This window comes from Camellia sinensis, chromosome 10 (genome assembly GCF_055761805.1).
Source record: "Camellia sinensis isolate YWXY chromosome 10, ASM5576180v1, whole genome shotgun sequence".
Classification (NCBI taxonomy): domain Eukaryota; kingdom Viridiplantae; phylum Streptophyta; class Magnoliopsida; order Ericales; family Theaceae; genus Camellia; species Camellia sinensis.
Genome location: NC_138970.1, coordinates 159,895,418 through 159,921,048, shown reverse-complemented (window position 1 = coordinate 159,921,048; position 25,631 = coordinate 159,895,418). Strand labels below are relative to the sequence as shown.

The 25,631-nt window shown below is 39.5% G+C and overlaps 2 protein-coding genes across 27 annotated transcripts in view; both read left to right on the top strand.

The window, feature by feature from the left end:
- Positions 1-25,631, top strand: part of LOC114258151 (ARM repeat superfamily protein) — a 64,012-nt gene that overhangs the window by 5,700 nt on the left and 32,681 nt on the right. For 10 of the 25 annotated variants that reach the window (XR_014342815.1, XR_014342814.1, XR_014342813.1 and 7 more), the window contains 8 exons: positions 15,071-15,131; positions 15,226-15,287; positions 15,479-15,571; positions 17,325-17,496; positions 18,650-18,765; positions 25,058-25,144; positions 25,245-25,361; positions 25,463-25,526. Coding sequence is in view for 20 of the 25 variants with exons in the window: in XM_082892693.1 (XP_082748819.1) it covers positions 15,071-15,131; positions 15,226-15,287; positions 15,479-15,571; positions 17,325-17,496; positions 18,650-18,765; positions 25,058-25,144; positions 25,245-25,361; positions 25,463-25,526 (772 nt within the window). In the remaining 5 variants the exon portion in view is untranslated. Of the gene's footprint in view, positions 1-7,734; positions 7,877-8,805; positions 9,031-15,070; positions 15,132-15,225; positions 15,407-15,478; positions 15,572-17,324; positions 17,497-18,649; positions 18,766-25,057; positions 25,145-25,244; positions 25,362-25,462; positions 25,527-25,631 lie in introns of those variants that run through there. The other 15 variants (XR_014342817.1, XM_082892699.1, XM_028198031.2 and 12 more) reach the window with 7 other exon arrangements.
- On the top strand, positions 3,580-6,458 carry LOC145801400 (uncharacterized). 2 transcript variants are annotated; one of them, XM_082892706.1, is made up of 4 exons: positions 3,580-4,571; positions 4,682-5,494; positions 5,593-5,711; positions 5,804-6,458. In XM_082892706.1, the coding sequence occupies exons 2-4, from the start codon at positions 5,419-5,421 to the stop codon at positions 6,266-6,268; spliced, it is 660 nt and encodes a 219-aa protein (XP_082748832.1). In that variant the 5' UTR covers positions 3,580-4,571; positions 4,682-5,418; the 3' UTR covers positions 6,269-6,458. The 2 variants fall into 2 exon arrangements, 1 of the variants encoding a protein (XP_082748832.1); XR_014342818.1 differs by having other exon boundaries at positions 3,945-4,571.

Sequence of the window (25,631 nt, the reverse complement as noted above, 5' to 3'; positions counted from 1 at the left end):
GTTTGAATTAAATATTTTAGGGACTTAATAGATTCAATCGATAATTTAGGGACTAAATAAATTTTGATTCATATACTTTAGGGACTTAATAGACTCAATCGATAGTTCATAGACTAAGTAGACAATTTGATGATAGTTCAGGGGTAGAAAGTGTAATAAACCCTTTTTAAAAAGAGTTTCAATGTGGTCCCTAACCTAATTCTATCTCACTCTTTCTCTCTTTGTGTGTGCGTGCGTGCGCATGCGTGTGTTCGATCTGGGGGTAAAGCTTGAAAACTATAAATACACATCTATCAGAAAATGGAAAAAAAAGAGTTAACATCTTCGGAGGAAAATATTCTTGACATTGTAAGAAAATGTAATTTTTGTGACAACTTTTCGAATTGCCCCCCCCCTCTCCTCCCAAAAAAAAAAAAAGAAAAAAAATGTCATCCGAAGCTCCTTTTATGTGATGAAATGAGATCCTCATCGCTAATTTTTTACGTCAATGATTTTTTTGGCGACTATTTTTTTCAGAAAAAAAAGGAGCTGGTTCTTGTAGTGTGCCATTCAATATGTTTTGACATATAAGCAACTTGTGTATAAATGTTGGATGGGGGGAATATTTCCCTCCCAAGATGTTGGTTCTTTTTTTCATTTTTTTTGTTGATGTATATTTGCGGTTTCCATGTTTTACCCCTAGTTCAAATGGAAAGAGATAGAATTAGGTTAGGGGACCAAATTGAAACACTTTTTATACATTGGGGACTAAATTGACACAATTTAAACATTGGAAACCAAAATAGCACAAATTGCATATTTTGGGACTAAAAGTGTAATTTTTTTAATGGGGTTTCCACATTTACCCCTAGTTTTAGTGGCATCTATAAATGGAGTTGGGTTGGGGAACCAAACTAAAACGTTATTTTATACATTGGGGACTAAGTTGACGCAATTTAAACATTGGGAATCTAACGCAAATTGCTTACTAAAAGTGTAATTAATGTTAGGATGTGTTAGGATATTTCCTATTTTATTCTTATTTAATATCTTTATTTGCTGCAATGGGCCTTTATTTAGGCCGTAACTCAGTCCTATAATTATGTTTATGATTTAATATAAAAGGGTATGAGATACCACTCATACCTTAACTTTTCTCTTCTCAAAACTCACATGGTATCAGAGCCACTCTAGAAATAAAGAAAAAAAAAAACCCTAGCCATAAGCCTACAGTACCACCACTGCACCACCACAACACTACCGCCGCACAACCACCCTAGCCACAGCCCTCCTTAGGGCCCCGCCAACACCAGGCGCCCCCTCCTAGGGTTCTGATAGCCCCAATCGAAGCCACTTGGGGCTCCGACAGTCCCAGGCGCAGCCCCTAGGGCTTGAACAGCACCCTAGGGTTCGTCAGAGCCTTCCTTCTCCAGCCTTGGTCTGTTAGCTGGCTTGGAGACCCAGGGTATGCACTGACGTAATCCCCGTCTGTCTTCGTTAACATCTTCATGTAACTCTTTCTTCTTTATCTCTCTGTCTTTGTAATACATCTTCATGTAACTCTTTCTTCTTAATCCCTTTTTGTCTATTTTTGTAATACAACGAGAGTCCTGTTATGACTACTACCATGACCGATTCTCTCAACTCTGGCCAGAAAATCATCACCTTTCTCTTTAATAGTCAGAACTATCTAGTGTGGTCGCAGAGTTTGACTATATTTTTGAAGAACATAGAGAAGATGGGGTATGTTGATGGGCGCGTTTAGGCTCCTAGTATCATCGATGTCGGTTATGATTAGTGGGAGATTATCAATTCTCTTATCATAGGTTGGTTAATACACTCCATGGTTCCGGAGATTGGTGAGGGATACTTGCCTATGGACACAGCACAGGATATTTGGAAGGTTGTGGCCGCTACGTATTCCCGCAAAGGCAATTTCTCACAGACTTTTGAGTTGCGACGCTCCATTGACCGGTCCATTCAGGTTGAGATGACTATCCTCCAGTATTTTACTTTCCTTAGCAATGGGTGAAAGAGACTTTATCATCTTTAGGACTACAAGCCTGTCTGTCCCACTGATTTTGCTGGTTACCGGAAATTTGTTGAACAAGTGCAGATCTTCAAGTTTTTGAAAGGTTTGAATATGGAGTTTGATCCTGTTCGGAGTCGTGCGCTTGATTGATATGGATGCGCTTCATTCTCTCCAAGAAGCGTTTGCTTATGAGCAGAATGAGAGTTGTCGTTCTGCTATGCTTTCGGCTGCCTTTTTTGATCGATCTGCCTTGGTTTCTGCCCCCTCTATAGGGGTGTAAAAATGGCCCGCGGCCTGTGGGCCAGTGTTGTCAAAGGCGCGCCTAGGCGCGCGCCTAGGCGCAGGGCGAGTCGAGGCGCATCATCTGCGCCTGTCGAGGTACCAGGCGAGGCGACTTCATCCAGGCGAGCGCCTTAGACGCGACTGGATCAAGGCGCGAGAGGCGCAAGGCGATTGCCTATGCGCGACTGAGTGTTCAAGTCGTTGATCCCATCTAACGACTCAGATGAACCTAATCGACCTAATCGAAGGCCTCGTAATCATAGACGATTACGACTCATTGACCATATGAGCCAAATAGGGCTCAGACAACCCTAATCGAAGTCGCCTCTTCCTGTCTTCCTCTTCCTCTGCGACTACGATCAACTTCGATCAACTTCGCACGCTCGATTAGGGTTCGCAGGTTCAATTCGCAGGTCCTACTTCGATCAACTTCGCAGATCGACTTCAGCTCTGTGATTCGCAGGTTCGACTCTCTCCCCTTCCCCCCCTTCTTCGTCTTCGATCTGGACTTCTCTCTGATTTAATTTTTTTTTTCTTTTATTTTTTTTTTGAACTGTTTTGCTTTTATTTATTTATTTTTTTTCTTTTATTTTTTTTTCAATTGTTTTGCTTTTATTTATTTATTTTTTTTCTTTTATTTTTTTTTCAACTGTTTTGCTTTAATTTTTTATTTTTTTATTTTTTTTTTCAATTATTTGAGTTGAGTCTGAAAAAAAATAAGAAGCCTAAAATTGATTATGATAAATAAATAAATAAATAAATTAATTCATAAATAAATAAATTAATTAATTGATTATGATAAATTAATTAATTCATAAATTAATTAATTAATTAATTGATTATGATAAATAAATAAATAATTTTTTTTTTCAATTATTTGACTTTCATAACCCTGTTTATTACATAAACAAATAAATAAATTAATAAATTCATACATAAATACATAAATAAAAAAATAGATATATTACATTCATTATGATTATACTGAAATTGATTCATCATTATACTGAAATTAATTAATTCACCTTTAATTAAAAAAATAGAAAATTGATTCATAACATTAATTAATTCATACATTACATACATTATAAGAAAATTAAATGTAACATAAGAATGAATGTAATGGAATGTAATGTACATTAATTAATTAATTCATCATTAATTAAAAAAATAGAAAATTGATTCATACATTACATAATACATACATTAATTAATTCATCACATAACATGCATTACATTCATTATACTGAAATTATTTTTTTGTTATTTATTTTTTGTGTTGTGTAGCAAGTACTAAGTAAAAAATGACATCGGAAAGTAATAGAAAAGATCCGGCGTGGCAATATGCCCATTTGGTGGAGGAGAATAATTTAAACAAGTTTGAGTGTAATTTTTGTGGTAAAGTATCAAATGGAGGTGTTTATCGGGTGAAACAACACCTTGCGGGAGGTTATAGGAATGTCACTGCTTGCCCGAAGTGTCCTTCTCATGTAAGAGAAGAGATTAGAGAGTTCATGTCCAAAAAAAAGACACAAAAAGAAGAAATGAAAATGTTGCCTGATTTCGATGACATGGACATGGAAGATGAAGATGAAGATGAAGATGATGATGTCGTTGAGATCAATGTCAATCAACACCGCAAGTTGACAAGTAGTAGCCAAGGTTCATCCAAACCCAAATCCAAATAAAAAACGCCAAAGAGAAAAGGGCCTATGGATGTTTACTTCACACCCAATCCTGAATCAGTGGTGAAAAATCGAAAAGACCAAGCAAAAGGGAAACAAACCAAAATTGATGCAAATGACCCTTATAAAAAAAGAAATGAGAGCTCGGGCACTACAAAGATTTGCAAGGTGGATGTATGATGCTGGCATCCCTTTTAATGCAGTAAATTATGAGAGTTTTGGACCAATGATTGAAGCCATTGGCCAATATGGTCCTGGTATGAAGCCACCGACATACCATGAAGTGCGGGTTACCCAACTCAAAAAAGAAGTGCAACATACTGAAGATTTGATGAAGTATCATAAAGAGGATTGTGCAAAATACGGGTGTTCCATAATGGCAGATGGTTGGACTGATAAGAGAGGAAGGACATTGATTAACTTTTTAGTTAATTGTCCAAGAGGAACCATGTTTGTTGAGTCGGTTGATGCTTCTAGCTATTCAAAGGATGGGCAAAAGCTATTTGAATTACTAGACAAGTTTGTGGAGAAAGTTGGAAAAGAGAATGTGGTGCAAGTTATCACTGATAGTGCTGCAGCTAATGTATTGGCGGGTAAGAATATTTCCTCATTCCTTACATCAAAATTGTTTACTCATAGTTTGTTTTGTATTTAAAATTTAAAAACTTGAAAATAATAATTCTTCATTATTGTTACATTATAGGGAGGTTTTTGGAAGCTAAGTATGAACACTTGTATTGGACACCATGTGCTGCTCATTGTTTGGACTTGATGTTAGAAGACATTTTCAAGATACCTAGACTAAAAAAGACATTTGAAAGGGGTATTGCAGTACATGGCTACATTTACAATCGGCCTACGTTGCTAAACATGATGAGGCGCTTTACAAATTTGAAGAATTTGATCAAGCCTGCAAAAACTAGATTTGCAACTGCCTTTTTGACTTTGTCTAGGATGCATCAACAAAAAAACAATTTGAGAAAGATGGTCACCTCCGAAGACTGGACCTCAAGCAAATGGGCAAAGGAGCCACAAGGTAAAAGAATGGCACAAACTTTGTTGATGCCTTCATTTTGGAATACTGTTGTGTTTGCCCTTAAGGTCTCGGGTCCTCTTGTCAAAGTGCTTAGATTGGTTGATACCGAGAAGAAACCTCCCATGGGATACATTTATGAGGCAATGGATAGGGCAAAAGAATGCATTGCAAGTTCATTTGATCATAAAGAAGAGAAGTATAATGAAATTTTCGAAATCATTGACAAAAGATGGGATGTTCAATTGCATCGACCTTTACATGCAGCTGCACATTTTCTTAACCCAGAATTCTTTTACCCAAAAGCGTTAGAGGTGCAAAGAGATCATGAAGTGATGAATGGGTTTTATGAATGCATGTAAAGGTTGGTCTCGGATATCACTGTTCAAGATTTGATCACTAATGAGATGAGTATTTATATGAAGGCTGAGAGTCTTTTTGGCAAATCTGTTGCGATTAGGCAAAGAAATACAAGAGCACCAGGTAATATATTATAGACTCATAAGAGTTTATTTTTAGTAATACTTTTAGTAAAACTCAATACTTGGTAACAATTATTTCTAACTAGTGGATTATCGCAGCTGATTGGTGGGCATCATATGGTTCTTATACTCCAAACTTGCAAACTTTTGCCATAAAAGTCCTTAGCCTAACATGTAGTTCATCGGGTTGTGAACGAAATTGGAGTGTATTCGAACATGTGAGTATTTAACATTCTAACTAATTTTTTGTTCAATTCAAATATTTTTTATTCTCATTAAATAGAATTTAATATCTTTTTAATAATTGCAGCTTCGTAGCAAGAAAAGAAATAGATTGGAACAACAACGTCTCAATGATTTAGTGTATGTCAAATACAATAGAACATTGAGATTTAGGTATGACATGCGCAACACTCTTGATTCCATATCTTTGCAAAATATTGATGAAAGCAATGAGTGGTTGCTTGGGAGGATGGATGGAGAATCAGATGAAGATAATGAGCCTGTGTTTGATGATGATGATGGCTTGACGTGGGCCACTGTTGCTAGAGCTTCTGGAGTAGAAGAAAGTAGCCATGCAAGTAGAGCAACAAGTTCACGCTCAAAGGCACAACCGAGGATATCTAAATCATCAACATTGACTCCACTTCAATTAATAGATGAAGAGGAAGCGGGCTCAGATGACACAGAGGAGGAAGATGTTGAGGGATACAAATCAACTGATGGAGAAGAAGATGATAGTTTGCTTGCCATTGATGTTGAGGATGATGATTGACTGACACCGACCTAACCTACCCTTTCTTTTGATATTGATGTTTTTAAGTGTTAAGACATATATTAGTATTTGTTGGATATTTATGTTTTAGATGTTTAGTGTTTATGTTTTTATTTTATTGAATGTGGATTATTTGATCTTTGAAAATTGAAATGTTATGTAATATGCACTTTCATGGCTTTGAGAATTATTCTATATTTTGTCTTGAATCTTGATTACTTTTTATTTTTTAAAAAATTGTAATAGTACTATGAATGATTAGTCTATATTAATTTTTCTATTTTTTACGAATACTGTGCGCCTTACTTCAATAAAGCCCGCGCCTCACCTTGCGCCTTGCGCCTAGGCTCCAAGAGACCTTAGGCGCCTTAGTGCGCCTTGAGCCTTTAAAAACACTGCTGTGGGCGGCCCGAGATGGGCCTGGCCCGTTTAGGCTCGCTTGGGCCCAGGCTTGAGCCCCTAGGTTAGGGCCTGGGCCATCGTTTTGAAGCTATTTTTGGCTCGTGGGCCCGACCCATCAGCCCGCTTAAGGCCCACTTAGGGCTCGACCCGAGGCCCAGTGTATTTTTCAATAGAAAATAATAAAATTTTGGTAGAAAAAATTTTAAAAAACAAAAAAAAATAGGCAGACTCGCCCAAACCCGAGGCCAGGCCCAAGCCTAGGTCCACTGGCCCGCCTAAGGCCTGAATACCCCTGGGCCTGAGCTTAATTTTTTGGCCCATGAGCCGGCCCTGCCTTGCCTGAATTTTGGCGGGAGCCCGCGAGGCCCGACATGGGCCTGGCCGGGCCAGATTTACACCCCTACCCCTCTAGAGATGGGGATCGTGCTTTCCGTCCTCCTTCTGAGAAGGATACCCTATTCTGTGATTTTTGTCGTCGCCCTCGCCATACCCCTGAGACTTGTTGGAAGTTGCATGAGTAGCCATCTGGGGGTTGTGGAGACCGTTCTGGTTCTCGAGGGGGTCGGTCCGGTCAGTCTCGAGGCCAAGGGCCAAATGCCCGAGCCCATCTTTCTAATACAGTTGAGCCACGGTTCACAGCTCTAGTTGTTCTATCTGCTGATATCTCTAGGTTTTCTACTTCTGAGTTGGAGGTTGCTCTTTGCCACTTGCTAGACTGTCGGGCATCTAGTTCATCTTCAGGTAACTTAGCTTCTTCTACAAGTGCTTTCCTCTCTTATCCAACGTTGCCTTGGATTATTGATTCTGGTGCTTTCGACCACATGTCTAGGTCTTCTAATTTGTTCTCTACATATACCCCTTCTTCAGGACAGGATAAAGTTAGAATTGCTGATGGTACCATTTTTTCTGTGTCTGGGAAAGGTTTAATTCATGCCACTGCTTCTCTTCCTTTGTCTTCTGTCCTATATGTTCCCAATTTTAGTGTTAATCTTTTATCTTTGAGTCGTATTACTTTGGACTTAAATTGTAGTGTGACCTTTTTGCTTAATCATTGTCTGTTTCAGGACCTTATACGAGGAAGATGATTGGCAGTGGTAGAAACGAGAATGGTCTCTATATCCTGGATCAAGCAGACAAGTTGGCTCATTCATCCATTCAGTTCTCATCTACCAAAGAAGACATCTGGCTGTGGCACCGTTGTCTTAGGCATCCATCTTTTTTGTTACTTAAGCATATTTTTCCCTCTGTTTTTTTGAAAAATAATGTTTTTGAGTTTCACTGTGAGTCGTGTCAACTTAGCAAACAACACAGAGCTTCATTTGCTCCTTTTATTAATAAAAGTTTAGTTTTTTTTTCTTTGATTCATTCTGATGTATGGGGTCCCTCTTGTTTTGTGTCTTTAAAGGGTCAAAGATGGTTTGTTACCTTTATTGATGATTGTTTTAGGACCACTTGGGTGTATCTTATGAAGGACAAATGTGAGGTTTTTTCTATATTTCAAAATTTTCATAAAATGATTTGCACTCAGTTTGGGGCAATTGTCAAAATTTTGCGTTCTAATAATTGGGGGGGGGGGGGAATACATTGACTTTGGCCTTGCCTGCTATTTTGCCACTTATGGTATTATTCATCAAACTTCTTGTACCAATACCCTTCAACAGAATGGTGTTGTTGAGCGTAAAAACCAGCATCTTCTTGATATTGCGCATTGTTTGTCCTTTGAAATGCTAGTTCCTCCTCTATCATATTGGGGGGAAGCGGCTCTCATTGCCGCCTTCCTCATCAATTGTCTTCTTACCCAGGTTCTTTGCAAACAAACTCCTCTTCAGGTTTTGTTCGGGTTCCAATCTTCTGTGTTCTCCATTCCTCCCAAAACCTTTGGGTGTGTGTGCTTTGTTCATAACCATTCTCCTACCTGTGGTAAGTTGGATCCTCGGTCTCTTTGGTGTGTTTTCTTAGGTTACTCCGCCACCTAAAAGGGTTACAAGTGTTATCATCCTCCCTCTCGGAAATGGTTCGTCTCTATGGATGTGTCTTTCTTTGAATCTCAGTCCTACTTCTTGTCCCCCCGGTGTCCCAGTCATCTCTCAAGGAGAGCCTTAAGCGACTCCTGTATCACTACCAGCTATTGAGACTTCTGTATTAGTACCATCAGCCATTGAGAATGTTGAGACTATTATTATTGGTGACCCAACTTGAGAATGTTGCCTCTCAATCCGCAGTGAAAGACAACAAAGTGTATGTTAGGGACAATGATAGACAGAAAGTTACTTGGGTACAAGAGACCAATTCGGATTCTCCACTTCTATCTTCTACTTCTGATGAGTGTCCAGAATCCTCTCCTTCTGATGAACTTCCAGGTAACTCAATCCTTTTTGAATTTTCTGATCTAGATGTTTCCATTGCTAAAGGAAGGGGGTTATGTTTTGTACTCAACATCCTATTTCACATTTTGTCTCCTACACTAATTTGTCTTCTTCCTATGAAGTTTTTTTTATCTAAAGTTTCTTCTGTGAGTCTTCCTTCTAATTTTCAAGATGCTCTTTCTACTCCTGAGTGGAAGCATGCTGTAGACGCGCCTGCGTGGGGGGCTTCGCTACAACAGTTCGGACTCTCGATTTTGTTGTCGCTGTTCTTAATCTGAACCAAAGAGTCCAAATCTGGCAAATCGTTTTGAGAAACAGATTTTTTTGAAAAAAGTAGTGCCAAACATGGACTGCTTTGCCAGATACAGAGTCGCCACCTAAATATTTTTTAATGGGGAAATTTAGGAAACCCTGACTCGGTGCCGAAGGCCACATGTCCGTCATCACCGGAGTTGTCTCGGCTCGGGAGCTTGGGTACGATCGGGGAAGGTCAGCTATGAGCACCCCCTTTCGCCCGGTCCGAAGACCGGCCTCTACTAACTATGATATCTGTTTTTGAAAACATTATGTGTTCTTAATCCATTTATTAGCCTAGAATTACTATGTTATGCGCGCAACAAACAAGTATAGACTAGATTGCCTAATTTGAAAATAAGCATTGCATATCCGTTTGTTTTGAAAAGTGCTTTGGAATTTGCTACTCGCAAGTAGACTAAAACACGGATTTCAATGAGTTCTTCCAACTCAAACAATCCAACCTTCACCCACAGGCATTCAATCAGTTTATCAGATAAGCATTTAGCCACATGGCAAGCATACTGTCATGGCAACACTCACACGCATGCAGGATGCTAAAGCTAAAATACTTACATTGTACTCCGTGCCAAAACAATAAACTAGTTTGCAAACATGCATGTCCTAGTTCATGTTAAATTGCCTAATGCAACACATACAGGATGCAATTAGATAGACTCGGCTAACCTAAGCATGGCATATGAAATGCGATCAATTTGATGCACGTATTCAATTTGGAACTGAAATACAAATGCAGTTAGCATGATGTACCGAGCCCAATGCATGCAATACAAATGCATGGATGCACGCATGCATAGCATAAGGTATGCTAAATTAAATATGCCCTAGTCTACCATCATAAGCGGGTAAATAAAAGGGAGGGAAGACGTGGGGTTTGAAGGCATACACACACTCACACACACTTATTACACAATTGCCCTCACTCAGAGGATACAAATAAATATTACAGTCCCAAATAATAAGCAAATAAAATTATTACAGAATTTCTAATTAATCAATAAATTAAATGCAAAGGGAAGGTGGCCACGACCCCCGCCTCGGGATGCGCGAATGATGCATGCTTGACCCATATCGCCCGGAAACTCGCTGCCATAGCACTACTGCCTCTGTTTTCACTGCCTTTTCTTCTCTGAAAACTTGTCAAAGTCCCAGAGAACCTTCTATGAGCATTGCAGAACATCATCGGCTGGGAGGGATGACCACCGACCGTGTACAATATCCATCGGCTGGAGATAAAGCTATTGGCATTGAATAAATGGCCGGTCGGCACTGAATGTTGCCGGTCGGCAGAAACTTCCTGCAGAAGACAGTTTTGACAGCAACAAAGGACAGACAGTGTATGGCATGAAATTCCAAGCAAATGTGTGCACCAACACATCCCTTATCATGCTTTTGACTCAAAGGGGGGTGTTCCTTGATTCTCGGACCACCAATTGCGTATTTCGATGCGTGATGGTCCAAGAAACCAAGTATGCGCTTTGATTTCAAATGTCATGCAAACCAAACAAACACATAAAGCCCAACCTCTATCACATGATCAAGAGGCAAGGCATGCATGCCAATGCAATGCAACCTAGGTATGCAAGCAAGAATACAAGCATGCTATGCAACTACATGGCGTACACAGTGCTAACAACATAACATGCGCAACGCTTTGAAACATGGCATACACAATGCAAGATGGGCTTACACCAATACAAGTGGACCTCAGCCACACTCACATAGGAGGCCATAAGATGAAAATGACGTGCCTCGAAATACGTGCACACGGGCACGCAAACCGAGGCAATGACATATGCAATGCAATGGCTAAAATGGCATATAGAATGCAACATGGACTTATACTAACATGAGAGAGCCTCAGCCACACTCACATAAGAGGCCGATGGATGAAAATGAAGTGCCTCAAAATGCGTGCACACGGGCACGCAAACCGAGGCAATGGCATATGCAATGCAATGGCATGGAAAATGATATGCAAACATGCTAATGGAATTTCAGCACTGAAATGTGGGGGAAAACAGCCCCGAAATGAGGCGAAAGTACACCTGATGCATGGAATAGTCCCTAAACATGAATTTTGGCACCCGAAATGGCCTATAGCTATACCAAACATGCACAATATGGACATGCAATGAATAGACAGTAGCAAGGCAGCCCCAAAATAAGCATTTTTCCAGTTCAAAGCATGGCCAAACAGCAAACATAAATAGGGCAAAACTAGTATGCAAAAATGGCCCTAAATATGAGATTATGAAGCAACTCACAGCTGCTGACTCCAAACAGGTTAGGGCCCTTCAACAACATTGAAGAGGGGCCCAAAATATGCACATTTACAGAACTGTAAAAACCCCCAAAACAAACATAGGTATGGCTAAGCTCTTATGCAAGAAATGGGCCAAAAGGTGGCCAAAGAAACAAGTATACAAAACATTCATCAAACAGCCAAAGACCCTTAATGAAACATGACAAGGGGGTCAAAATATGGCTGTTTTTAGTTCGGACCAAAGTCCAAAAACAGCAACATCAGGGGCTGCCAAGGCATGCAAAAATGGGACCAAAAAGAGAATATAAAGGCAAGTATAACATGGAGGTCCCAAACAATGTTGAGCCCTTCTTCAATGTTGAAGAGGGGCTCAAAATAAGCCTATTTTCAGTTTACATCAGGCTCTAAAACAGATCATACACAGGCCAAAAAATACATGCAAAATTATGGCATTTAAGAAGGACAATGAAGCAAGTGCAAGAGGGGGGGCTCAAACAGTGTTGAGCCCTTAATGAAACATGAAAAATGGCTCAAAATGAGCTTAACTTCAGTTAGGGTCGGAGCCCAAAGATGTAAGCACAAGGAGCTAAGATATAGGCCAAAAAAATGCACAAAAGAGGGAAAATGGGACTCACCCTTGTAGAACCAATCTTTAGCAACCTTTGGACCGAGTTTGGGAGCTTTTAACCTCTGGAGGACAGCCTCAAGCTGCTGGAATGGGCGTTGGAGGTATTGTGCTATGGCTTGGTGTGTAAATGGCCAAGGATAATGAACTTTGGAGCTTGGAAGAGAGGGTTGAATGTATAGATATAGGGTTGTATGTATAATGGTGCCTCAGCTGGTTTTTTCAACCTAGTATAAGGAAGAGGAGAGCTTCCTTTATAGAGCCAAGGGAGTAAGACTTCTCTTAGAAGCTTCAAACTAAGAGCAAAGATCCTCCATACACGTGTATGGAGGATCCATTCTGTGCCCTCCAACTGGCACAGCTGGCATCCACTCAATTTGTAGAAAACTCCGGAAGGTCGTCGGCCAGCAAAAATTGCCGGTCTGCACAATAAATTGCCGGTCGGCACAATAAATTGCCGGTCGGATAAATAGATTGCCGATAGGTGCTTCCAAGGTCAAAAAAAAGGCCGGTGGGTGTCTAGATTGAAGCCCCGAAAGTTAGCTTTCCAATGGCGCAAACCTTGCATTAAAATTCGTCCTGTGCAAAAAGTTATGCCCTTTTTGGTGAAGCAGCGCAGATTCGATCCAACCGGGATGATGTCCAACTTCAACTGATCATATCTCCCCCACCCGGGCTTGGCTTTAAGAGATTCTTGAGTGCAAAATGAAGCCCCGGAAGTAAGCTTTCCGACGGTGGTGGCCCCATAGCTAAACTCCAAGTGTACAGACAGATAAGCCCGATTCAGCGAGGGCTGCTCGACTCGCTTCTACCCGGATTCATGCCGAACTTCTCCCAAACTAGTTTTCTCCTCTCCTTTCCTCTCTTCTTCAACTCCAAACCCCTGAACAAAGTGTTTTGAAGGATTTGCCTCTCTCATTTCCGAAGAAACTGAACATTTGCCCTGCACACCTTTCATCATCGAGCAAACCATCAGTAGCGCCCAAGTCTTAAGGGCGGTCAAAAATGGGGTGTCTACACATGCCATGATGGAGGAGATGAGAGCTCTTGCTAAAAATGGCACTTGGGAATTGGTTGCGGTACCTAAGGGCAAATGACCTGTTAAATGTAAGTGGGTGTACACTGTGAAGCACAAAGCTGATGGTTTAATTGAACGTAACGAGGCTAGATTGGTGGCCAAAGGCTTTATTCAGACTTATGGAGTAGACTACCAGGAAACATTTGCACCTGTTGTTAAGATGAACTCTGTCAGAGTCCTTCTCTCCCTTACCTCTAATCTTGACTGGCCTTTCCATCAATTTGATGTGAAAAATGCTTTCCTCCATGGAGATTTGGAAGAAGAAATGTACATGGACATTCCCCCAAGCTGTGAGGATGTTAAAACCAAAGGAAAGGTGTGCCGATTACGCAAGTCACTCTATGGCCTTAAGTAGTCTCCTAGGTCTTGGTTTGAGAGGTTTACTTAGGCCATGGTGAGATATGGTTTTAAACAAAGTCAAGCTGATCATACTTTGTTTGTGAAACACTCCTCACATGGTAAGACGACAACTCTTGTTGTCTATGTGAATGATATTGTACTCACTGGGGATGAGTTGAGGAGGTTCCTCGGTTAAATGAGTATTTGGCTAATGAGTTTGAAATTAAAGACGTAGGTAGCTTGAAGTACTTTCTAGGCATTGAGGTTGCTTGGTCCAAAGATGGCATCTTCATATGTCAATGAAAGTATGTGTTTGATTTGTTAAAAGAAATAGGAATGCGTGGAAGTAAAGCTTGTGAGATTCCACTAAAGCCTGGACTAAAGCTTAGCGAGGATCAAGGAAGCGAGCCTGTAGACAGGGGGAGATACCAGAGATTAATGGGTAAGCTTATTTACTTATCTCATTCGCGTCCTGATATTGCTATTGCAGTGAGTATGGTTAGTCAGTTTATGCATGCTCCACGTGTAACTCACTTGGAGGCGGTTATGCGGATTCTGAAGTATTTGAAATCTTCTCCGGGAAAGGGTCTCTATTTCTCAAAGCATGGTCATGTTAGTGTGGAGGCATATACAGATGCTGATTGGGTTGGATTTGTAACTGATCGAAGATCCATCTCTGGCTATTGTATCTTTGTCGGAGGAAATCTAGTTACTTGGAGAAGCAAGAAACAAAATGTTGTTGTGAGATCTAGTGCAGAGGCCGAATTCAGAGTTATGACTCAAGGTGTGTGTGAGCTTTTATGGATTAGATTATTCTTATGGGATTTGGGGATTCATTAGACAGATTGTATGAGGCTATACTGTAACAATAAGGCCGCCATCAATATAGCCCACAATCTGGTTCAACATGATAGGACCAAGCATGTGGAGATTGATCAGCATTTTATCAAGGAAAAGCTTACTAGTGATGCTATATGTACGCCATTCGTGCGGTCTGGCGATCAACGGGCTAATGTTCTCACCAAAGGATTAGGGACTAAACCATTCCGTGACATTCTCAACAAGTTAGGCATGAGAGATATCTTCGCACCAGCTTGAGGGGAAGTGTTAGAATGTGTTAGGATATTTTCTATTTTATTCTTATTCAGTATCTTTATTTGCTGTAATGGGCCTTTATTTAGGCCGTAACTCACTCCTATAATTATATGATATAATATAAAAGGGTTTGAGATTCCACTCATACCTTAACTTTTCTTTTCTCAAAACTCACAATTAACCCTAGTGGAAAATTTGTTTTATTGATGTGTATGTCGTATGTGTGCTTATTTTATTTGATTTTATCATTTATGTACATCGAATTATTTGTATTCCACTTACACTATTTACTTCTCATATCTAATGGCATCTCCAGTCAATGATTTACATGCCTCTGTTGGAGCACTTTGCTTGCTTGATGTTTCAAGGAGTTGCATGTATGTTTACATGCTTTTTTCTGGTGTCTTAAAGTATTTGCATAGTGGTGCGTCACAATTACGACTGACTGATGTTTGTCTACTTCTTTTGAAGGTTTTGGAAGTGCGTTAGCCAAGGTTGCTGCAAACAGGGAACTTCCATTGGGATTGCGCCAGATATCCTTTTGTCACAATTGACATAATTTGTAGCTATTCCTTCTTTTTTCTCTTTTCACAGAAGGAAAATATTAATGTATCCACAGCTGCATTCTTCTAACCTTCCATGAAAGAAATATGTAATGTTTATTTATTTATTTATTTTAATTAAAATCATAATTATTACTTTGTGAGATTTAACATGCTTTTACCTAGCAGCTGTCCTTCTAAAGCAGTTCATTAAGAAACACTGGCAGGAGGATGAGGAGACATTTGAACATCCTGTTGTTTCAAGTGAAGAAAAGGTGTTTTTAATTTTTATATTTTGAATTGTGTCATTTGTTTATTTATTTGGATTATCCGTAAGCTATGAGATTCACTTTAAAATGGTGTCTTTCTTTTTTGTTTGTTTGTTTGTATATTTGTTTGTTTTGGTTTTTGAAATAAGATTTTTTTCAGATCACTGTGTTAACAGACATTTGATAATCAATTATACTGAAACTCTTGTCTTTGGATTAGTGGGCAAAAGGAGTGGATCTTTGAGGGCTAATAATTTCTCTGGTGTGGAGTGCCCAGAAAGAGGCAGCCATGTGCTATGTGAACATATATATTGTTGGACTCTGAGGCCAATAACAGTATGTTTACGTTTTTGTACTTCTTGAGGCAAAAAAGTTTTCATACTGCAGGCAGTTGAAGAATAAAATCATTTACTTGTTTGATAAGTTAGTTGAGGAATGAGGTTATGCCTGTTGTGTCTATGGTCAGTATGATGAAATGTCCTTTTGGTGAGGTATTTGTGTAGGATCTCAATTTTGTCTCCTTTGCTGATGAGAAGAATTTTTGGCATTTGAGGGATGATGCAGTTGGTTGCTATTGCTATGAATTAATTTATTGTTCCCGAGGAAGGTTTGACTTGGGATCCCAAATTGGGTCAGCAAGATTTTAGATGTAGAATTCACCAGAATTCCTTTAATCCTATGAAACACTGACACTTCAAAACAAGTGCCGTATTTGTGTCAGAGACTCGGACACTTTGGGGACACGCGGACATGGCGGGGACACGTATGGGGCACACCACTTAGCTTTTCCTCTTAATTAATTTATTTTCAGGGGACACGCAAGGGACACACAAGAGACATGCCAAGTTGGCTTTTCTCTCATTTTATATAGTGCTTTTGATGAACTAAAATTATAATTCATGGCAGACTGACTGCCTTTGGATTTTTTTTTTTTTTTTGTTGTTGATAAAAGACTGCCTTTGGATTTTATATATGCATGGGAAGGAATTTGGTTAAAGTCTAAAGATATTGCTGTTTTTAGGCAGAATCTAGATCAGTGCCCAATGCACTAATTAAACTTTAGCAGTTAGAGAATTTTGTTAGTTGTGACAGTTTTTCTTTTGAAAGAATCCAGAAAACCATTCACTACAATACAAGTTACAGCAAGGCAGCTCCTGTTAACTTTACTCCCTTGACACTAATGGTTTTATCTCTTGACCTTTTTCTTCCTCTTCTGTTTCATACTTCTCTTTCTTTATTCCCATAATAAAAAATTAACTAAACAAACATGGTTCAATATTCCTCTATTGCTCGATCACTCTCACTTTCTTTCCATGTTTGAAAAAAGGATTCTGGTCTACTTTATGTTGCCTAGTTGGCAATCAGTTGTTCAATGTTGCAAATTTTGGATTTTATTGACGTTTAACTCCAGATTTACGTGTTATTTTGGACTTAATATCCTCATGGGGGTTATTGCTGCAAGGGTACCTTGATATGTTAATATGAAGTCATATGATGCTGCAGTTTATACCCGTTCCTTCTTAATTGTACTTCATTGATGAATTGTGATCTGGTCAAATTATTTAAGAAAAGGTTTCATGGTGTGTGCTATACATGGATAACATTGTTTTAATTGTTTCAACATTAAGTGAATTCGTAGATCTTTTTGCCTTCTTAATTTATTGCTTGTTTAACATTAAACTCCCCTTGCCCCCAATTCTCTCTTCCTGTTTTTGCCTTCTTTATGCATGGCTCTCTAAGTTTGAGGTCTTGTTATCAGGCAGCCATACGTAGAATTCTATTATTGTTGTTGGATGACTCTCAAAGAAAAATTTGTACGGCAGTTAGTATGGCTGTGGCATCCATTGCGCATTATGATTGGCCCGAGGATTGGCCTGACTTAATGCCACTCCTCCTAAAGTTGATAAGTGATCAAACTAATATTAATGGAGGTAAGTCCTTTGGTGCATTTTTGTTTCACTTAGCCCAGTGTAAACTTCTTTTATGCATGGATGCTTCATAATCTCTGGTAACATATACTATGTCCTGATCTTTCTCGGGATATTTTTGTTCAGTCTATTCTGCTGTGACTTCTTCTACGTCTTATTAGTTTTAGTTTGTGTATTGTGATCTAAATTTCGTATGATTGCCTATGGTCCTTTCTTTACCCATTCTTTTTGAGTTTCCATGACCGCCGGTTCTTTTAGTGTGCGTTGTCTGGATCCTTTTTGTTTAATTGCATCTATTTATTCTAGAAATGGTTGTGCAATGCTTCTTTTATTTATTTTTATTTTTTATTTTTTATTTTCAACTAATAAAAAAACCTTGTATTTTTTTCCCTAGGTGGATGCAAGTAGATTTTGACAACATTTCAACCAATTTAAATTCTGTGTGCAGTTACACAAGTAAACACATATTTTTAGATGGAAATCCTCTTAAGAGGGTAAAACGTGGGCACCTAGCTGAGCAAGATAAACCACTATTCAATGATATTAATACAACACCCAAGAAGAACTTACATCCAGTACCTCGGTAAAATTTTCACCTTATATATGGAAATTCAATGGACGCAGCCATAAGGAATCCTGATTCCGACAATACAAGTGGTTTCAGCACACATGTCGATCATATCTTGAATATGTACTTATCTCCTTGCAAGAAACAAAATTTCGTTTTGTTTCCATCAAAACGGCTAACATGTGCAACATTTGTTTGGCAGCAATAGGGACTGATGTGCTGCTGCACTTTTTGATTACACTATTAGGTAGTAGTCCATCAAAATGCTTAATATATTATCAACTCCAACTCTATAACTTTGAAAAAGAGCTAAACAACGGATAGATTCTATTTGCTCAAGGTATATATTTTAACACATTGTACAATTAAGTCCTTAGGGCCATTGCATCTCTATCTAATTTCCTCCTTGAAGAAGACAAACAATATGCTCATGAAATATGCTTTTTCCCTAATAATTTGTGCATGTTCGCAATGAATATATTATCTTGTTTGGCTGTTACAAATTGTTTGTCATGAGCCTTTGGTCATTGGAGGGGTCTTTGACAAGTTTTGCTGCAGATCTGTAATTTTTGTTCTCAAATTGTGCAGTGCACGGGGCTTTAAGATGCTTGGCTCTTCTCTCAGGGGACTTGGATGATACGGTGGTGCCAACACTAGTGCCTGTTTTATTCCCATGCTTACATACTATTGTGTCATCACCTCAGGTTATTTGTTGTAATCTTGCATTCATGTTGTTATTTTCTTTAGTGATATGTTTTGCTTCGGTCTTTTTCTTTCTGTTTCTCCCTGCCCTCCTGCTTCTGTTTTTCTGTTGTTATTAGGCCTGTTTTATATAATTGTTGGATTCAAATGCATGCTATATGGGCAAGGTTCTCATAGGTTTATATTTCTGAAGACAGAGGGTGCATGGGAGATGCTGATATTGAATCTCTTGTTATGTTTAGCTTTGTTTTACTTTTTTTCATTTTTTTGGGAGTGTAATTTAGGAGAATCATGTTAGAACTTTTGTTTTGATGCTGATATTGGTTCATATATTTTGTCCTTTTGTTTTGATGCTGATATTGGTTGCTACCCCATTTAGGAGAATTATGTCAGAACCTACATGATTATTTTTCCAGTTTTTTTTCATTCCCTTCTCATAATTTATGGTGGGATACATTGCCTATTAGTGTTTGTGATAATCCACACTTAATATAATGCTGAAGGAAATTTCTTACCTTCAGATTCCTGAGATGTTGAAGTGGTTGTTAGAGAAGTGTTTGCGGTTTTAGAGAAGAGAAAAAGTTAGGGAATGACTTAGGCTTCATTCCCTTTTATATTGATAATTTCGAGGAATTACAGACATAATTCTGAGCAACCAAAAAGGAATAAATAAGATAAATAAGAATACAATTATTATTTCCTATTCTAATATTTCCTATTCTAACAATTCCCTATTCTAACACCCCCCTCAAGCTGGTGCGAAGATATCTCTCATACTCAGCTTGTTGAGAATGCCATGAAAGGATTTGCTCCCTAGTCCATTGGTGAGAACATCAGCTAATTGGTCCCTAATCTTCACAAACGGAACACATAGTGCCACTAGCGAGTTTTTCCTTGATGAAGTGCCTATCAATCACCATATGCTTAGTTCTATCATGTTGAATTGGATTATGAGTTATGTTGATTGCGGCCTTGTTGTCATAGTATAGTCGCATGGAGTCAGTCTGATGAATTCCTAAGTCTCCCAATAATAATTTAATCCATAGTAACTTGCATATCCCCTAAGCCATAGCCCTGATTTCTGCCTCAGCACTAAATCAAGCAACCACATTCTGTTTCTTACTTCGCCACGTGACTAGGTTGCCACCAACAAATGTGCAGTATTCATAAGTTGATCGTCTGTCAGTGACTGATCCTGCCCAATTTGCATCAGTAAATGCTTCCACACTGAAATGGCTATTTTTTGAGAAGTAGAGACCGTTTCCAGGAGCAGACTTCAGGTATCGCAGGATTCTCATAACTGCCTCTAAGTGGGAAGTTCTAGGAGCATGCATAAACTGGCTTACCATGTTCACGGCAATGGCAATGGCAATGTCTGGACGTGAGTGGGATAAATATATGAGCTTGCCCACTAGTCTCTGGTATCTCTCCTTGTCCACTGGCTCTCCGTCTTGATCCTCACTAAGTTTCTGGCTTGGTTCTAGAGGTGTATCACATGGTCTACCTCCAAGCAGTTCAATTTCCTTTAGCAAGTCAAGCACATACTTTTTTTGACATACAAAGATGCCATCCTTACTCTTAGCTACTTCAATACCCAAGAAATATTTCAAACAACCCAAGTTTTTGATTTCAAACTCCTTGGCTAAGTATTCCTTTAACCGAGGGATCTCCTCAACGTCATCCCCTGTCAGAATAATATCATCAACATAAACAATGAGAGCTGTGGTCTTACCATGTGTGGAGTGTTTTACAAACAAGGTGTGATTAGCTTGACTTTGCTTGAATCCATATTTTGGCGTAGCTTGAGCAAACTTTTCAAACCAAGTCCTAGGGGACTGCTTTAGTCCGTAAAGCGACTTTCGGAGCTTACATACTTTACCTTTGGATTTGGCATTCGCAAAACCAGGAGGAATTTTCATATAGACCTCTTCTGCTAAGTCTCCATGAAGGAAGGCATTCTTCACATCAAACTGATGAAGTGGCCAATCTAAATTTGCAGCAAGAGAGAGTATGATTCTCACAGAGTTCATCTTAGCAACTGGTGCAAATGTCTCTTGGTAATCTACCCCATAAGTCTAAGTGAAGCCCTTAGCAACCAATCTTGCTTTGTACCGTTCTATGGAACCATCTGCTTTATGTTTTACCGTGTACACCCACTTACACCCGACTGATTTTTTTCTCTAGATAACTCCACTAACTCCCAAGTGCCATTCTTGTTGAGAGCTCTCATCTCTTCCATTATCTCATGTTTCCATTCAGGAAGGGAGAGAGCATCCTGAAAAGTGGTAGGTAGACTCACAGAAGACACTTTAGACAGAAAGGCTTTATATGAGGAAGACAGATTGGAATAAGAGACATGACTAGTAATAGGATGTTGAGTACATGACCTAACTCTCTTCCTATTAGCAATGGGAACATCAAGATTTGAAACATCAGGAATAGGAGTACTAGAGGTAGAATTAATTGGACTCGTAAGAGATGAGGTTGACCCTGGACACTTATCCGGAGAAGAAGTTGGTAGTAGTGGAGGGAGAGTAGGCTCTTACATCCAAGTGACTTGCTGTCTGTCCTTGTCCCTGATATAAACTTTGTCTTCTTTCTTGTCCTCAACAACTGCTGGTCCGTTATCCTCTATCTGTTCAACCATTGACAGAAGAGAAACAGGTAGAATTGGAATCTCTTCACACCAATACTCCCCTTGAAGAGATGACGGGGATACCAGGGAAGGTAGAAAGTAAGGCTGAGACTCAAAGAATGCGACATCCATGGAGACAAACCATTTGCGAGTGGGAGGGTGATAACACTTATAACCCTTTTAGGTGGCAAAATAACCCAGAAAAACACACTTAAGTGACCTAGGATCCAATTTACCACGAGTGGGAGAATGATTTTGGACAAAGCAAACACAATTATAGGTCTTAGGAGAAATGGAGAACCCAGAAGAGGTAGACCCGAACAAAACCTGAAGAGGTGTTTGTTTTTGAAGGACTTGGGTAGGAAGAAGATTAATCAAATAAGCGGTAGTGAGAACCGCTTCCCCCCAATAGGAACGAGGAACCCGCATCTCAAGTGATAGACAATGGGTGACATTAAGGAGATGGCAATTTTTGCATTTTGCAATACCATTTTGTTGAGGGATATTAGTGCATGAAGTCTGGTGAATAATGCTATGTGTGGCGAAGTAAGTGGCAAGACCAGAGTCAATATATTCCCCTCCATCATCAGAATGTAGAATTTTGACAACCGCCGCAAACTGAGTACAAACCAATTTTATGGTAGTTTTGAAACACAGAAAAAACCTCACTTTTATTTTTCATCAAATAAACCCAAGTGGCCCTGGAACAATCATCTATGAAGGTAACAAACCATTTATGACCGGTTAAAGACACAAAACGGGATGGACCCCATACATTAGAATGAATTAAAAAAAATGGAACTAAACTTTTATTAATAGAAGGAGCAAAAGAGGCTCGGTGTTGTTTTTCAAGTTGACAAGATTCACATAAAAAATCTAACACATTATTTTTCTTAAAAGCAGAGGGAAATAAATGCTTAAATAATAAAAAAGAGGGATGTCCTAAGCGACGGTGCCTCAACCAAATGTCTTCCTTGGTGGATGGTAACTGAATAGATGAATGAGCCAGCTTGTCGGTCTGATCTAGAATGTAGAGCCCATGTTCTACCACTGCCAATCCTTTTCCTTGTGATAAGATCCTGAAAAAGACAATAATCAGGAAAAAATGTCGCGCTACAATTTAAGTCACAGGTGATACGACTCAAAGATAAAAGATTAACACTGAAATTGGGAACATGGAGGACAGAAGACAGAGGAACGGAAGAGGTGGCATGAATTAAACCTTTCCCTGACACAGCCGAAATGGTACCCTCTGCAATACGCACTTTTTCTTGACTTGAGGAAGGGTTATACTCTGAAAATAAATTAGAGAAGCCAGACATATGGTTGGAAGCACCGGAATCAATAATCCATGGTACTATCGTATGAGATAGCAATGCATATGGGGAGAAAACCAAGTTACCTGAATTGGTAAAGGAAGAAGAGGGTGCACCTGTAGCATAAGTGGATAGCAAGTGGCGAAGAGCAATCTCAAAATTCGAGGCAGATAACCTTGAAACATTCGCAATGGAGGAGACAACTGGAGATGAAGATGGTGGCTCAATAGTGTCTGAAAGATGGGCTCGTGCATTGGCCCCATAGCCTCTAGTACCAAACCAACCCCCTCGAGTACCGGGACAATCGCGCTCGGCTACCAGAGGGAGTTCCATGCAGTTTCTAACAAGTCTCTCGTGTGTGGTGAGGTCGACAATAGTAGTCACAGTAAAGGTTATCCTTCTCAGAGGAAGGACAAGAACCACGAGTCACACGGTCGCCAACGCAAGATGGTGCAGAAACCAACGCTGAGCGATCAATAGTAGCAGAAGGAAGCATCGCAGAATGGCGACTCTCCTCATTCTACACAAAAGCAAAGGCTTCCTGGAGAGAAGGAAGTACATCCATTCCAAGTGTTCTGCTCCGAACCGGATCATACTCCACATTTAGGCCTTCCAAGAACTTGAAGACTTGCTTTTGCACCACAAACTTTCGGTAATCAGCAGAATCAGTGGGACAGACAGGCTTGTAATCCTGAAGGTGATCAAGCCGCTTCCACCCATTGCTAAGGAAGGTAAAATACTGGAGGATAGTCTGCTTACCTTGTACCGACCTTTCAATGAATCGACGTAACTCGAAAGCCTGTTAGAAGTTCCCTTGCCTGGAGTAAGTAGTGGATATGGCCTGTCAAATATCCTAGGCAATGTCTATAGACAAGTAGCTCTCTCCAATCTCCGAAACTATAGAATGGATTAACTAACCCATAATCAGAGAATTGGTGATCTCCCACTAGTCATAATGAGGGTCGGTGATATTGGGTGCTTGAACCCGCCCATCAACATATCCAATCTTTCCCTTGCTCTTTAAGAAAATAGTTAGACTCTGCGACCATGCGAGCTAATTCTGACCATGGAATAGAGAGGCGGTGATTCTAAGGCTAGGGTGGAGGGTATCGGTCATAGTAGAAGGGATGACAGAACTCTTGCCCTGAGAGGGCTGAGAGGTAGTAGATTCACTAGTCAAATCTGCCATGGGGACGCTACTAACTTATTCCTTAACCACAATGCCAATCACAAACCCGGAAGATGAGAGTGGAGGAACAAGCACAATAGTAACTAGAAACTCATAATTTTTTTTTTTGTTTTTTTTTTAATATAACTAATGAACCATTACAAGAAAAGAGAGAAGAATACTGAGAGAGAGAGAGAGTCGACACTGGGAGAGAGTCGACGGCAGCCTAGGAGATGCCGACAGAAGCTAAGGGAGCCAAAGGGCTGTTGACAAGCCCTAGGATGCCAGAGAAGCTGCCGACAGACCCCCTAGTGGATTGACGATGGCCTGGGTGAGGCCCTAGAGTGCCGATAGACCCCCTAGGAGACTGACGATGGCCTGGATGGACTGTGGGATAACAGACGATGGCCTGGGTGAGAGGCTACTGCGGTCGACTGGGCTCCTGGGGAAAATAGAGCTGCCAGCAGACAGGAAGAAGGTATGGGTTAGGGTTTAGACTCTGGTACCATGTAGTTTTAGAGAAGAGAAAAAGTTAGGGAATGAGTTAGATTTCATTCCCCTTTTATATTGATAATTCTGAGGAATTACAGGCATAATTCTGAGCAACCAAAAAGGAATAAATAAGATAAATAAGAATACAATTATTATTTCCTATTCTAATATATCCTATTCTAACAGTATTATTAATGCCTATACTATTTCAGGATCTTTTGTTGGTATTCCAAAAAAAAAAAAAAAAAAAAAACAGAAACAGAAAAAAAACCCGCTTCGTGGTTTTGTCTTTTTCTTGGTTTCAAATCCCTGCTGCTTTTGCTATTGACCTAGAAGGGCTTAAAAGTAATTTTCTTTTGTTTAGCGTTTAGTTAAGCATTAGTGAGAGATTGGGCTTTGGCAGTGTAGTCTGTCAGAATAAAGCCCTTGTTATTAAGGGTTTGTAGACATATCTGGAAAAGGAAAACTTTGTTTTATGTCAGGTGATTAAAAGTAGGTGTGGTTTGCAAGAGAATGGATGGGATGCCAGGAATTGATAATAAGCATAACTTCCTGAGAATTGTTGAGAGTTAAAAAGATAATTTCTTCTTAAACGAACCTTCCTGAGGATTCTTGTTTCCTCTTGGCCATTATGTAGATAAGCATCCTTGCAGCTCCATTTGATTGTGGAACTTTTTGTGCAGATCTATGACAAAACTTTGCGAGCAAAGGCTCTTTCAATAGTTTATTCTTGCACTGCTATGCTGGGGGCAATGAGTGGTGTGTATAAGGTATTTTCTTAGTACTGATTTTTACAATGTCTATAGTTAGACATTGCATAAAATTTGTCTTTGTTATTAAATGACTGATCTAGTAATTCTCTATGTTTAGACAGAAACCAGTGCACTAATATCGCCAATGGTTGCAACATGGATGGATCAGTTCTCTATTATCATGGAACCTCCAGTTCAATCTGAAGATCCTGATGACTGGAGCATCAGAATGGAGGTTGGGTTTGTGTTTTGATGTCAAAATCTACCATCATCATGTATGTAAATTAGAATGAACAGTTAGTTCATAATATTTTTTTTTACATTGTTCAACATCAGGTTTTGAAGTGCTTGAATCAATTTGTTCAGAATTTCCCGAGCCTCACAGAAATGCAATTCATGGGTATGTTTGTCATTTCATCTTTCTCAGTGGATGAACCATATATTCCAGATGCCTTCGAGTATTGCTCCTTGATTCTTCCTCTCCTTCATTCAATCTGTCTCTCAG

Excerpts from the sequence above, each read along its gene's own strand:
- LOC145801400 (XM_082892706.1), top strand. The coding sequence starts at position 5,419 with ATGAGTATTTATATGAAGGCTGAGAGTCTTTTTGGCAAATCTGTTGCG. Across the intron at positions 5,495-5,592 it reads AAGAAATACAAGAGCACCAG|CTGATTGGTGGGCATCATAT; the intron begins GTAATATATTAT and ends GGATTATCGCAG. Across the intron at positions 5,712-5,803 it reads ATTGGAGTGTATTCGAACAT|CTTCGTAGCAAGAAAAGAAA; the intron begins GTGAGTATTTAA and ends TAATAATTGCAG.